This window comes from Marmota marmota, unplaced genomic scaffold (genome assembly GCF_001458135.2).
Source record: "Marmota marmota marmota unplaced genomic scaffold, marMar, whole genome shotgun sequence".
NCBI classification, from domain to species: Eukaryota; Metazoa; Chordata; class Mammalia; order Rodentia; family Sciuridae; genus Marmota; species Marmota marmota.
The window spans coordinates 16,846,757-16,860,586 of NW_025999941.1; the positions used below are offsets into that span (position 1 = coordinate 16,846,757).

General features: G+C 45.7%; 2 protein-coding genes across 3 annotated transcripts in view; one reads left to right on the forward strand and one right to left on the reverse strand.

The window, feature by feature from the left end:
* Positions 1 to 724, forward strand: part of Atxn7 (ataxin 7) — a 104,540-nt gene extending 103,816 nt beyond the window's left edge. Inside the window, exon 15 of the transcript XR_007346895.1 lies at positions 518 to 724. The gene's annotated coding sequence lies outside the window, so the exon portion shown is untranslated. The remainder of the gene's footprint in view (positions 1 to 517) is intronic.
* Positions 1 to 5,265, reverse strand: part of Psmd6 (proteasome 26S subunit, non-ATPase 6) — an 11,511-nt gene extending 6,246 nt beyond the window's left edge. Inside the window, exons 1-5 of one of the 2 annotated variants that reach the window (XM_015494501.2) lie at positions 5,038 to 5,265; positions 4,273 to 4,478; positions 1,431 to 1,576; positions 770 to 989; positions 565 to 673 (exon numbers count right to left, since the gene is read on the reverse strand). In XM_015494501.2, the coding sequence (XP_015349987.1) occupies positions 565 to 673; positions 770 to 989; positions 1,431 to 1,576; positions 4,273 to 4,478; positions 5,038 to 5,182 (826 nt within the window). In that variant the 5' untranslated portion in view covers positions 5,183 to 5,265. Of the gene's footprint in view, positions 1 to 564; positions 674 to 769; positions 990 to 1,430; positions 1,577 to 4,272; positions 4,479 to 5,016 lie in introns of both variants that reach the window. The other variant, XM_048801219.1, reaches the window with a different exon arrangement.
* Between the last annotated feature and the right edge of the window lie 8,565 nt (positions 5,266 to 13,830).

Here is a 13,830-nt window from a genome sequence, read left to right on the forward strand (position 1 = left end):
CCGCCCCCCCCCCCCTTAGCCTCTAAGGGCATGGTGAACTTCCTTGTCAAAGGGCCAGAGAAGGTAAGTATTTTTAGGTTTGCAAGCCACACAGTTCTCCATCAGATACTCTTCTGCTGTGTTCTGCCAGTACCACCGAGACACACACACACACACACACACACACACACACGCCCTTTTCATTTTCATTTTGAGACATGGTCTCCCTTAAGTTGCCCAGGCTGGTCTCAAACTTGCAATACCCCTGCCTCAGCCTCTGAATAGATAAGATTACAGGTGTGTGCCACCTGTAATACATGGACCTCTTTTTGTATTCTTTTAAACAACACTTTAAAAATATTAAAATCATGGTTACCTCCTGGCCTACAAATGTAGTCCTAAAAATGGACTACAGCTTGCTAACCTTCCTCTCAACGAAACTGGCAGAAAATGAGCCATATTGATCAAAAACTTGCGGTTATCTACACACTACATCTTCCAGGTATGTGAAAAATCATCTTTGGTTATTTGTACACAGGATCAGAAGATAAAGACAGATCATCAAAATGGCCACTCTCTCCTTACCTAATGATTGGAAGAAAACGGAGTAACGACATTCGTAAAGAGAAAAGAGGTATTGCCGAACTGCTGGAAGACTGTGCAACACTTCAAGGATCTCTGCTCCTTTAATGACCTGGGTATTAAAAAAATAAAGCTTATACTTTAATGACTTTGTGTACTTAGAGAAGCATGGAGTGGTCCTTTACAGTAGTACAGGGTCAGTCATCACCTTCTCCCTGAGGTCTGGTCTCTCTAAGGCAATCATGCTGACGTAGACAGTGTAAGTCACAAACGTCTTGTAATCCATGAGCTCATAGGAGGTAAACGTCGAGACGGTGTCGAGAAAGAGCTCAGCTGCCTGTTTAAAATCTCTAATGGCCACACAGTAGAGACCCTGGTAAACCTTCAGGCGGTTCCTTCTGTCCCAGTCTCCTCCTTCTTCTATTAAACTATTAAATAAAAACAGTTGAGGTCATAACCTGAAAACAGACAATGCCACTTTTTAAAAATAAATTTGTTGTAGTTACTAGGAATTTAACTCAGGGGAACTCTTACCACTGAGTCACTGACCACCCCACCCCACTTTTTTTTTTGAGACAGGGCCTCACTAAGTTGCTGAGGTTGGCCTTGAAACTGCGATCCTTCTGCCTCTGCCTTGCTGGGATTACAGGCTTGAGCCACCACATCTGGCCACTTTTTTAATTTTTCAAAGAGAACACAACTTAACTTGAACAAAAGGGCGTATTTTGAAGAAAGTATTTTATTCAATAAGCACAGTTATTTGACCAAATTTAAGAGTTGTAAACAAAATAAGCAAGTTTCTCCTATCAACTTCTCATTAATAGCATCATAATTTAGAGGAAATTTCACCCCATTACTTTTAAAAGTACCTTTTGGCTTTTTCTGTGTTTCGGGTGATAAGATCATTATCCATATAAAACAGACCAATCCGAAGGAGATAGAATACAATGTCCAGGCGGTGACCCAGGGCCACAGTTTTGTCGTATGTCTTACGAAAGGCAGTCAGAGCTCCCTCCTGTCCAGAAAACCAACACAACAGGTGAGGAAAGTTTACAAGTTGCCAAAGCTACCAGCTGTCTGGGAGTTCTTCAGAAGAGCTGGGGCAACAGGTCAAAAACAAGACGGCCACGCGCTGATCACTGCTGAAGCTGTACAGTGAGTAGATGGGTTTATTATACTGTTCTTTCCACTTGTATAAGAAATGCCTAGCATATACTAACATTCTAGAAAATATAAGACATTAGTAACTTATAATTGTAGTATCCCTTGTCTCATGTATGCAATGTTTGCTTTAAAAATTATAATACACTACTTGAAAAAACTTTACTATAAATTAGCAATTTTTATCACTTTGAAAGCAATGGGGGGGCTGGGGTTGTGGCTCAAGTGCTAGCGCTAGAGTGAGGCCCTGGGTTCCATCCTCAGCACCACATAAAAATAAATAAATAAAGGCATCGTGTCCAACTACAACTAAAAAAAGTTTTAAAAAGGCAATGGGAATATTATCTTATGCCACTGATTATTAGCATACAACTATGTACATATACAATCCTATCTCAAAGCACTGTCGAATAAAATGATTCCACTGTTTTGAAGAATATGAATAAAAATTTGTTTATACTTGGTATTTTTCAAAACATGTCTAGCTGGTTTGTATGAAATTCATTCCTTCATAATTTCCATGGACTTACAAGAGAGGCTGTCAAGACAGCAGTGGGTGCACCTCACCTCAACTCCTGACATGTAAACACTACCCCCCCATGAAAAGGAACCGGGGTCCTAGGAGAAACGGACCATTCCAGGTATGGAGAGGAAAGATAACAGGTGAGCTTGTGAAATGTTCCTGTGTCAAAACATAAGAAAGAGGCAGCTGGGGATGTGGCTCAAGAGTACAGTGCTTGCCTGGGGTCCTGGGTTTGATCCCCAGCACCACAAAAAAAAAGCCCACTAATGAAGTCATGTCAAAGGACAAAGAAGCTGTCTTGAAGGGACCTCCACTAACAAATCAACAAATCATAAAAAATAAAGATTACAACCAGTGGCCAACACAATAATAAAAACCCTCCATGTCTATACTTAATAAAAACAGTGTATAGGAGGGGAAAAAAAGAATGTGCTTTTTGGAAGAATGCTACTTAGTAAACATAAGAGGAACATAGTATTAGAACATAACCAATTCGTAACTCCTTGATTTTGACTCAGGCATGTCCTTGTTGAAGTTAAAGGTCTGAATCAAAAGTTTCTCACTCAGAAGTGATATAGGCAGCAGCTAACCAAAACTCTTTAAAACAAAACCATACACACACATAACCTAAAAGCAGAACTAGTATTTTTAAACTTTCATTATATATTCCAAATTTTTACCATGACCAAGTCTTTCAATTAAGTAATAGCTTCACATTTTGTGCCAAGTACTGGTCTAAGTTCTTTGCCTCTCTCTTTAGCCAGCAATAAGTAGAAACTGTCATTATCCCTATTTTACAGATGAGAAACTAAGGGTTCAGTAAATCAAAATTAATTAAGCTGAAAATAAAACTCAGATGATCTGATCCAAAGGAGCACACAATTTCATTCTTTATATTGACCCATCATCCTATATACTTAAGTCTACTACTTAAAATTAAGGACATTCAGAGCGCATCCTCTTACCCACTATCACACAACTACTAAATTTTTTTTAAAAAAATCCAGTTCTGGTGAGTGTTATGCAGAACTGGCCACACAGGGCAAAATAAAAAATCGCTCACTATCCCAGCAATTTCATTTCACAGACTGATCAATACCTCAGAGAAACACTAGCTTACAAAAATACACCAAGAGACAAATACAAGCATGTTTTCTACAGCAGCAGTTTGTTAAAACAAAAACAGCTGAAACAACATATAGGTCCACCAACCCCTGAATAGACAAACTATGGCATATTCTACAGTTGAACATTAGGCAGCAGTTCACCAGAATGAGTGAGATAGGTATCTGTTAACATGGGAAGTCCTCTCAGATATACCAGGTGAAAAGAATAAACAGGACATGGGCTGTAGCTCAGCCAAGCATGCATGAGGCACTGGGTTCAATCCTCAGCACAACATAAAACAAATAAACAAATAAAATAAAGGCATTGTGTCCATCTACAACTATAAAATATTAAAAAGAGAGAATAAACAGGACTACCTGAGTACCCTATGATTCCATATAGGTTTTTTTAAAAATTAAATACTACCTATTTTCTACAGGACAAGTGCATGCACATAAATGCACAATAAAAGAACTAAAAGGTCATCTCTGTGGATGTTAGGAGTAAACGGTCAAACCAGAACTTCAACACTTCCTGTGCCTTAGTGTCTTAGAAGGAGAAGAGCAGTGCAGTGTTTTCATAATGTACCACAATAAATACTTCCCAAACAAGTGAGAAAAATGAACTACTGAGAATGACCCCAATTTTGTAAAAGCAGTGAATACAAATCTCCATGTGCACTTGTCTCTAATGACAGGGAGACGGGAGTGGAAGAACACACTGGCATTTATCCAGAGTCAATGATAGGGTCTTGCAAGACTATTGATTACTTATTCATCTTTGCACTGACTCACTAGTTCAGGAACACGACTGCCTCTGGATTTTTAAAGTTAATTTTTACAATGAGATGATATTAGTACAGAATATTCCCCAACTTTACATCATACTCACACAGGAGTGGGGACATCACCGCCACTCACCTTATCGCCTATCCGACAGAGGTACTCGGCTTTTGCCATCATGGCATCTCGAATCTCACTCTCCCCCAGGTTCTTCTCTGCATCTTCCAGCTCCTCATCCAAACGTTTCAACTCCTCCTCATTGGCCTTCTTCATTTTATTGAGCAGGTCCATATCCATCTGCCAGTCGAGGGATTTGCACAAGGCTTCGTAGTAAGGAGCCATGTCTGAAAGCCAAAAAGAGGGACGCACGGGTGAGGTCACTTGTAAAGTCGATGTCTGCCGCCTCTTTTCACGCAACTGTCATCCACCAGTCTCCTCCGCACTCCGGGTAAGGGAAGGGACAGGGCGTGGCAAAGGACATGGCCACAGGTAGACGTCTGCAGGTGGGGGGCCGCCCGAGGGCCAGTCCTGACACTGGCCAAACCCTGCTCGGTCTAAAGGGAGGGTGACCCTCTGCTCTAGACGGCTTCGGTTGCAAAGGAGGGAACTCCAGTCTCCAAGCAAGAGAAGGCGTCAGACGCGGCCGTCCAGGCACGTCCTCCATGCTAGGAAGGGAGGGCTAGGCCCCGACGGACGCCCTGGGCCTTTGCTCTCGGCCTAGCACCGGGCTCTCCCCCCAGCTGCCCTGGGAGAGAAAGGACCCCAAAGCCATCGCCTCCGGAAGGAAGGCCCTGCCCCCAGAAAAAGCCAGGCCGAGCGGCGGGGACTCGGTAGCAGGACGCCCGGGTTCCCGCCCGTCGGGGAAAGGCCCAGGCCGCTGACTCGGCGCTCGCGGGGCCTCACTGTTGTCGCGGACCGCGGCCATCAGCTCCTCGCGCACCGCCGCGTCCCCGCGGTGCTCCGGCAGGCTGAGCAGGAAGCGCAGTTGCGCGATGCGCAGGTCGGGATTCTTGGGCAGACCCTCCTCCTCCAGGTTCTCCAGCGGCATCTCGGCGGCCGGGGGGACAGCAGACAGAAACAAACCCGGCTCCGACGCGCGGCGACTACGGCAACGGAAGCAAGAGGAGTCGGACAAAACTCCCAGCCACCTCCGGCCCGGCTTCCGGTCCCTTCTCTGCCGCCGCCGCCAACAGCGTCACCTACCGGACACCGCCGGGAACGCCTCGCCCGGCCTGAGCACCTACGCCCCCGGGTGGTCACTAGTGATTTTTCCTCGCTCAAGGCCAGGCCCGGAGTGGGTGGAACTCAACTTCCAGGTCGTGAAGCTCTTCCTCCCTCCCCTTTTATCTCTTTGTGTGAAAATTTTTGAATATTTAATAATAAATAGTGACAATGAAAATAACCAGCAAAATCTGTCAAGTCCTTACTCATCATTTTCATTCTTCTAAGGCTGTGACATTAGCCATGTGTGGGCATGTGATCCACTAGGTCATGCAATAGCTTTGTAGCTTGGGCTACATAAAAACCCCTACCTAAGTCCTGCGCATTGGTGCGACCTGTAACCCCAGAGGCTCCGGAGGCCGAGGCAGAAGGATGGCGAGTTCAAAGCCAGCCTCAGCAACTCAGAGAGGTATATGTTGCATAAATTTCCATTCAGGAATAATAGACAAAGAAATAGTGATTTTTGAATCTTTACCATCAAATTATTTTCCAAAAGAGTTGAACCAGCCACTGAAATGACACATTCTCATAAGTAGTAGGTCTTGTACCTACTTCTATAAAAATGAAATAGGCTCTCTTCNTTTTTATGATTTGTTGATTTGTTAGTGGAGGTCCCTTCAAGACAGCTTCTTTGTCCTTTGACATGACTTCATTAGTGGGCTTTTTTTTTGTGGTGCTGGGGATCAAACCCAGGACCCCAGGCAAGCACTGTACTCTTGAGCCACATCCCCAGCCCTATTTTGCATTTTATTTAGAGACAGGATCTCACTGAGTTGCTTAGGGCCTCACTAAGTCATTGAGGCTGGCTTTGAACTCATGATTCTCCTGCCTCGGCCTCCCAAAGGCCAGGATTACAGGTGTGTGCCACAACGCCCAGGGGAAAAAAAAAAAGGCATTTTTAAGACAAAACAAATGGCAGAGAAAGTAGAACAGCAAAGCAAAAAAAAAAAAAAAAACTACCAGCACTCAGCCACTGGTGAAGAGCTTTCTAAACATCTTTCACTTATTCATCCATCAAACATGATGGCAAAGTACCAGGCTGTGTTGTAGGAACCAGGGATACAGCAGTGAAAAGAACAAAGCCCCCCAGGATCGTTACACACATGCACTTTAAGAATTGTTCTGTTCATCCCACCATGTGCTGAGGCTGTCTTGCTGCATCAATAACTACATACTGACCTATAGGAGCCTGTGATATTATGGGTCAACTTGTCCCCCATTAGTCCTTAGCTGATATCAGTTTGGGTCATTTCCATCTCTCCACCCTTGTAAACATGGATGGAGGTGGGGATTATGTGTGGACAGTATGCTTTGCATTACTGTGTGATTATTTCTTAATCTAAACCCCTAGAAGTTTATTGCTACATAAAAGAGTGTGTACATTACACATCTGGATACATTCTGTAGGGATTATATCATTTATTTTTCCATTTACATTCCCAATACTGAACAGAAGCCCTGTGGGAGGAGAAAAAGTAATACCCTTCCCTTCCCCACAGCCAGCTTCATGACTGAGACACATGCCTGTCATCCCAGCGGCTCAGGAGGCTGAGGCAGGAGGATCGCGAGTTCAAAGCCAGCCTCAGCAACAGTGAAGCCCTAAGTTACTCAGTGAGACCCTGTCTCTAAGTAAAATACAACATAGGGCTGGGGATGGGGCTCAGTGGTCGAGTGCCCCTGAGTTCAATCCCGGGTACAAAAAAAAAAAAAAAAAGATTAACAGCCCAAAGCATGCAGATTTACTTAATGTAAGTTCTATGGGACAAGAGAGCCTTCAGAAATGAGTGGTTCTGTGCTGAGCTGGATGAAGAGAGGACTCAGGTGCAAAGCATCCTGGGACCCAGGAGCTGTGGTCCTGCAGCAAAGAACTAGGCAAAGGAAGAGGCCCAGCTCAGACTCCTCTTGGTGTCACTGTTCAGAAGTGAGGACGCTTCTTTCTGTCAAGAACAGAGAGGGCATCAGAAAGGACCTGCTTTGAAAGAAGGACATAGATTTTGCTTATGGCCTGATTCAGGGGAGAAGGTGGGAGAAGATACAGTGATCTTTATTCTACTGTTTCCTCAGATCACAAGGTGCCCTATTTGGGGTATCAGGCCTCTCTTCCCTCTTTACCAATTTCTTTTTTCTTTCTTATTTATTTATTTATTTTGGTACCAGGGATTGAGCCTAGGGGCACTCGACCATTGAGCCCCATCCCCATCCCTGTTTTGTATTTTATTTAGAGACAGGGTCTCGCTGAGTTGCTTAGGGCCTCACTAAGTTGCTGAGGCTGGGTTTGAACTCAGGATCCTCCTGCCTCAGCCTCCAGAGCCTCTGGGATTCCAGGTGCGCAAAATCCTTTCCCCCATAAGCTCTGCTCACAACCACGACTTCCTTCCCTTGGCCTTTCTTTTATGGAGGTGAGGTTCTTCCCCATTTGTACTGACTGGGTGTCATTCCTGATCATGAGTCCCAGTGCTCTGGGGGACCTCTGTCCTCGGGTCCTGAGCAAGCCTCCTGCGTCTAGACTGTGATCTATGAGGTTTGCAGTTTCCCCTTGTCTATCTTTATGCCTTTCATGTTTTTTAAGCAATGTGACTTCACAATGTTCATATAGCTAAATCAATCACTCTCTTGGGAAATGTGACCCAAATCCCCTGCGTGATCATAAACTCCTTTTTATGTGAATATCTCCATTAAGTCACCAGGAAGTTCCAGTGATCTGTAACTGGTTTGTTCTGGTTTCCAGTATGTCCTCGGGTTGATTCATAATCAAATGAAAGCTGCCACTGCCAGAGGACCTCATTGGTAGGCTTCTGTGACCTGTTCCAGGTACAGGTGACCTGGCAGGCAGGCGCCGGGGAAGGCAGGCTCGGGCGGGGCTGTCTCTCTCTTTGCTCTTTAGCATCTTTGCCATTAATGGCTGAGAGATCAATCGCACTCTGAACTGTTGCTGTGATTTGGTGGTTTGATTGATCAAAGCAGCTCCAGGCCCAGATCGACAACTCATTATTGAACAGCAAATCACCTCTTCTTTGTAGCCATTAACTCGATTTGACTAGATTAACTCGTTTTACAAAGACCTCTCTTTAAGCTTGAAGTCTGGGGTCTTTGTGGTCACAGGGTGAAAATAAATAGGTAATTTTCTTTCTTCTTTCTTTCTTTTTTTTTTTTTTTTTTTTTGNACTAAGTTGTTGAGGCTGGCTTTGAACTCACAATCCTCCTGCCTCAGCCTCCCGAGCTGCTGGGATGACAGATGTGCGCCACCGTGCACAGTTTGGAAGAATTATTGATGACACCGCATAGCTTGGGGACATGATGGGGAGCATCTGCTTGGATTGTACCAACGAGGAGCAGTACAGAAGCCCTGGAACCACCCAGCAGCACTCAGTGCTCCTCCTTGCCACCTCGTGGGGTCAGGAGTGAGGGGAGGTCAGGAGTGAGGGGAGGTCAGGAAGTTCTGCTGCTCTGGGGAGACCCTCCAGCTCAGGGGGTGCATGAAATCAACATGGGTTGGCTTTCTGTGCCACTAGAAGCCACCTGCACTGACCTCAGACCACCCCACTGCTGGCAGAGATCTCCTACGATGTGCCAGACCTGCTCTTGGTGACATGGACACAGGACAAAGCAATGGTCACCAAATCCATGGTGTCAGACCAGAAAACGTCACAGCCGCAGGGAACATGATTCAGACGGTGGCGAGGAGGGGAGGACGTGCCAGCCCCATGGGACCGAGAGGGCAAAGAAAGGTTCTTTGATGAGGTGACGTTTGGGACAGATGGACACAGCAGGTTTGGGTTAGGGCTGCCTTTAAAGGACGCACCTTGGGCCGGGTTTCTTCCTTCTGTTCGTATGGGGTTTTTTAATAGCTTGTTTTCTTCTTCATGATTAAAAACTTACACACACGATCATCTACATGGGCAGAAGGAATGATCCTGAGAAGGTGATCGGAAAAATTAAGATCCTGTCGGGTGCCACGGCCCACGCCTGTCATCCCAGCAGCTGGGGAGGCTGAGGCAGGAGGATCATGAGTTGAAAGCCAGCCTCAGCAACTTAGTGAGGCCCTAAGCAACTCAGAGAGACCCTGTCTCTAAATAAAATACAAAATAGGGCTGGGGATGGGGCTCAGTGGTTGATGGACCCTGGATTCAATTCCCTGTACCAAAAAAACAAAACAAAACAAAACAAAACCAAAAACCTGAACCTGTGTCACCACTGAGAGGGGGTGGGACTCTATTTCCATTAAATGGCCTAAGTCATACTTAAAAACCATACTATCATTGAGCCCCACCCACAGCCCCTCTGCAGGGGCCACCCTAGGGACACCCCTGATTCCCAGGGAAGCCATCTGAATGGCAGTTGAGCATCTCCCTGTGGCCTACAAGGGACTCTGTCCCAGATGGAGGTGTGGGCCTCACACATGGACTCGTGAGAATCTGAATCAGAAACCGTGATGAGCATCTTGGGCCAGAAGTGGGCACAGAGAGCAGGAGATCTGAACAGACAGGAGGCCATGTGGGGAGGGGCCCGGGGAGGGGCCAGAAGCCAGGAAGCCAATGGCAGGCTGCGACCACAGGCAGGAGGGGCCACCCCTTACCAAGCAAAGGAGCCAGGTGGGAGTCACCAAAACAGCCAGCACACAAATCATCCAGGAAACAGGCAGCCATAAGTGTTGGTGAGGATGTGAAGAAAAGGTAAGGCGCACTCAGACATTGCTGGTGGGACTGCAAATTAGTGCAACCACTATGGGAAGCAGTTTGGAGATTCCTCAGAAAACTGGAATGGAACCACCATTTGACCCAGCTATCCCACTCCTTGGTTTACACCCAATGGACTTAAAATCAGCACACTGTAATGTCACAGCCACATCAGTGTCTATTGCAGCACAATTCACAATAGCTAAACTGTGGAACCAACCTAGATGCCCTTCAACAGATGAATGGAAAAAGAAAATGTGATCTATATACACAATGGAGTATTACTAAGCCATAAAGGAGAATGAAATGAGGGCATTTGCCAGTAAATGGATGGAACTGGAGACTCTCCTGCTGAGTGAAATAAACCAATCCCCAAAAAACCAAAGGCTGGATGTTTTCTCTGATGTGTGGATGCTGATTCACAATAATGGCAGGGGGAGAATAGAGGTACTTTGGACCAGGCAGAGGGGAGTGAAGGAGGGGAGGGGTAGGGGGTAGGAAGGACAGTAGACTGAATCAGACATTATGACCCTATGTGCATATATGACTACACAACAGGTGTGATTCTACATCAAGTACAACTGAAGAATGAGAAGTTATTCTCCATCTATGTATGATAGGTCAAGATGCACTCTCCTGTCATGTATAACTAATTAGAACAAATATATATATATCACAGGCCTGACTACCGGTCAACCTATGTAGCAGAGGGACTGGGTCAGCCTTAGATCCTGTGCCAGCCGTCACCCACCATCCCTCCAACCACCCAGTTCATGCTCTCCTCGCTCAAATTCACCTTAGATTCTTTTGCTTCCACATTTTTTAATTGGTGCATTGGGGTCGTACATAATGGGACTTCCCTATATTCTCGAGTAATTGTGAGGTATGACCCTGCAGCTAATATTCTGGGCTTCCGGTTGGTTAGAATCCCGATCTTATTCTCCTCACCATAAATATAAGGCACAATCTCGGAGTGAGTCTCTGCTCCTGGGAATAACAATTTGGTATGATTGAATGAAAATTCCTGAGCAATTGGCTCATCATTGGCCCAGCAATCGCACTTCTGGCAACTTGAACATAAACCTTCAGATCCCACAAAAGTGAACATGCACAAGGTTATTCCTTGCAGCACCGTTTGGAATTGCAAAACGTTGGAAGTAACATAAAGACTCAGACATAGGAAAGTGGGTGAATAAAGTATGTACCTAGTGTGGAGTGGAGTAGTATACAACTGTGGAAAAATAAGAGAGGAAATCTTTATGAGCGGATGTGTGGGGCAGTTTCCAGACATCAAAGGCTACCATTTCACCATTAAAATAGTAAAGGGGCCTGGACGCAGTGTCACATGCCTGTACTCTCAGTGGCTTGGGAGGATAAGACAGGAGAATCACAAGTTCAAAGCCAGCCTCAGCAACTTAGCCAGGCCCTAAGCAACTCAGTGAGGCCCTCTCTAAGTAAAATGCAAAATAGGGCTGGGGATGTGGCTCAGTGATTGAGCACCCCTGAGTTCCACCCCTGGTACCAAAAAAAAAAAAAAAAAGTATTTTGGTCACATTGATCTACCAGTCTGCTTGAACAGAAAGCATATAAATTGCAATTAAATTTTAAAAAGATCGTCCTGAAGAAAATCTCTGAAATCGCACTGCATTGACCAGCAGCGGATTCAGCCATCCGAGACCAGAGGAGGCGAAGGCACTGAGCAATTAGACACCTGCTGTAGGCCAGGGGCAGGTCGGAACCAGGTGGACTGCCTCATCCATGCCATTTAGACCCGTTTCATTTCGAATGTTCGCCGGCAGGGCTCGCGGAGGGCTGGTGGCGGCTGGGTTGGAGGCTTAGGGTGGCAGCCGTTCCGAACCCCACTGGGACTTGGCCTGTCCACCCGCTGCTCCTTCTCGGCAAAGGCCACCGCGGGGTGGGTGCAGTACCGGGTGATGGCCAGCAGAAGGCAGCAGCGCCGCTAGGACCAGGATCCTGCTCCCAGGCCGGCCTGGTGACAGGGACTTGCAGGCAGGGTGGGCATGGCCGCGGGCAGCCCTTGCAAAGGATGCGAGGCGCACTCCGGAGGGATGCACATGGAATTAAACAGCCATTCTGAGTGTTTTCTAAATATCTCAGGAGAAAAAAGATAGGAAGGAGTCAAATACAAAATCACACACCATCCCCCCCTCCCGCCTCCCACCGTTATTCTAGTTCCAAGTGAAGCAAAAGATCTTAATTTTAGACCCTGATGTTCATGACTGTTATGGTGTGGATACAAGGTGTCCCCAAAACCTCCTGGGTGGGACCATGCGGGAATGGTCAGAAGTGGAATGGTCAGTTTAGGGTTAGCTTAATTTGAATGGATTGATAATGAGTGGCACCTGTGGGCAGGTAGAGCTGGCTTCAGGGTTAGGTCACTGGGGCTGCCCTTGGGGACAGTAGTTCACCCTCCTCTAAGTTGTTCTCCTTTTGGTCACATCCATGAAACCCTAACACAAGGACCACCTCCCCAAACACACAAATCACTGCTTCCTTCCATAGATGAGTCAACCACATATTGATTAAGGCCTAGTGTGTGTTCAAATCCATAAGTCCTGGGCAAAAAAAAAAAAAAAGTTGGAGATGTGGACCTTGGCCATCAAGACAAACAAATCTAAAACTTCCTTAGAGAAATTCCACGTCAATGAATTCTTAAAAGTTAGGATGATACCAATTAGGTGGGATTAGTCGAGGCTTTTTTTGGGGGGGGGGTGGGGGAGAGAAAATCTTTTTTTTTTTTGTAAATGGACACAACACAATGCCTTTATTTTTATGTGGTGCTTAGAATCGAACCTGGGTCGCGCCCGTGCTAGGTGAGCGCTCTACTGATGAGCCACAATCCCAGCCCCAAGTCAAGGTTTTGTTTGCTTGGGTTTTGGTACCAGGGATTGAACCCAGGGGTACTTAACCACTGAGCCCCATCCCCAGCCCTATTTTGTATTTTATTCAGAGACAGGGTCTCACTGAGTTGCTTAGGGCCTCACTAATTTGCTGAGGCTGGCCTAGAACTTGCAATCTTCCTGTATCAGCCTCTCAAGTCATTGGGATTATAGGCATGTGTCACAGTGCCTGGCCCAGTTAGTTATTTTGAAGATAACACTTCTCATTAGTTTAAGCAATAAGCCAGTATTCTTGATTCAAGTCGAAACACAGAAAACACACATTTGAACCACGGCTACCTCTAAGACTTTGGGACTTCCTCATTTCTGATTTCCTTGGTAAATTGACTTGCTCCAGCTTGCAGGAAAACCTTTCTTTTGCTTTATTTCTTAAACTAGCCTAAGAATAATGATAATGGCATAAAACTTGTGTATAGTACTAAGCATGTACCAGGTACTTGTTAAGAGTCCCAGGCCTAGGAAGCCATTTATTCCATATGACAAACCTATGAGAGAGATACTTTGTTTAGACTATTTTTATGTTGCTATAACAAAATACCACAGACTGGGAGATTTATAAAGAAGAAAAATCTCTTTCTCACATTTCTGCAGGCTGGGAAGTCTAGTATCAAGGTGCCTGCCTCTGGGGAGGACCCTCTGCCACATCATAAGATGGCAAATGGCATCGTCACATGGTGAGAGGGTACATATGCTTAGCTCTCCTGTCCTCCTTTATGAAACCACAAATGCCATCAGGGGACACCATACTTCTGACTGCATCTAACACTAATTATCTCTCCAAGGCCCCACCTCCAGACAGCATCAATTTATGAATTTGGGGATGAAGTTTCCCACAGATGAAATTTCACAGGACACAGTTAAACCAAAGGACTGTAATT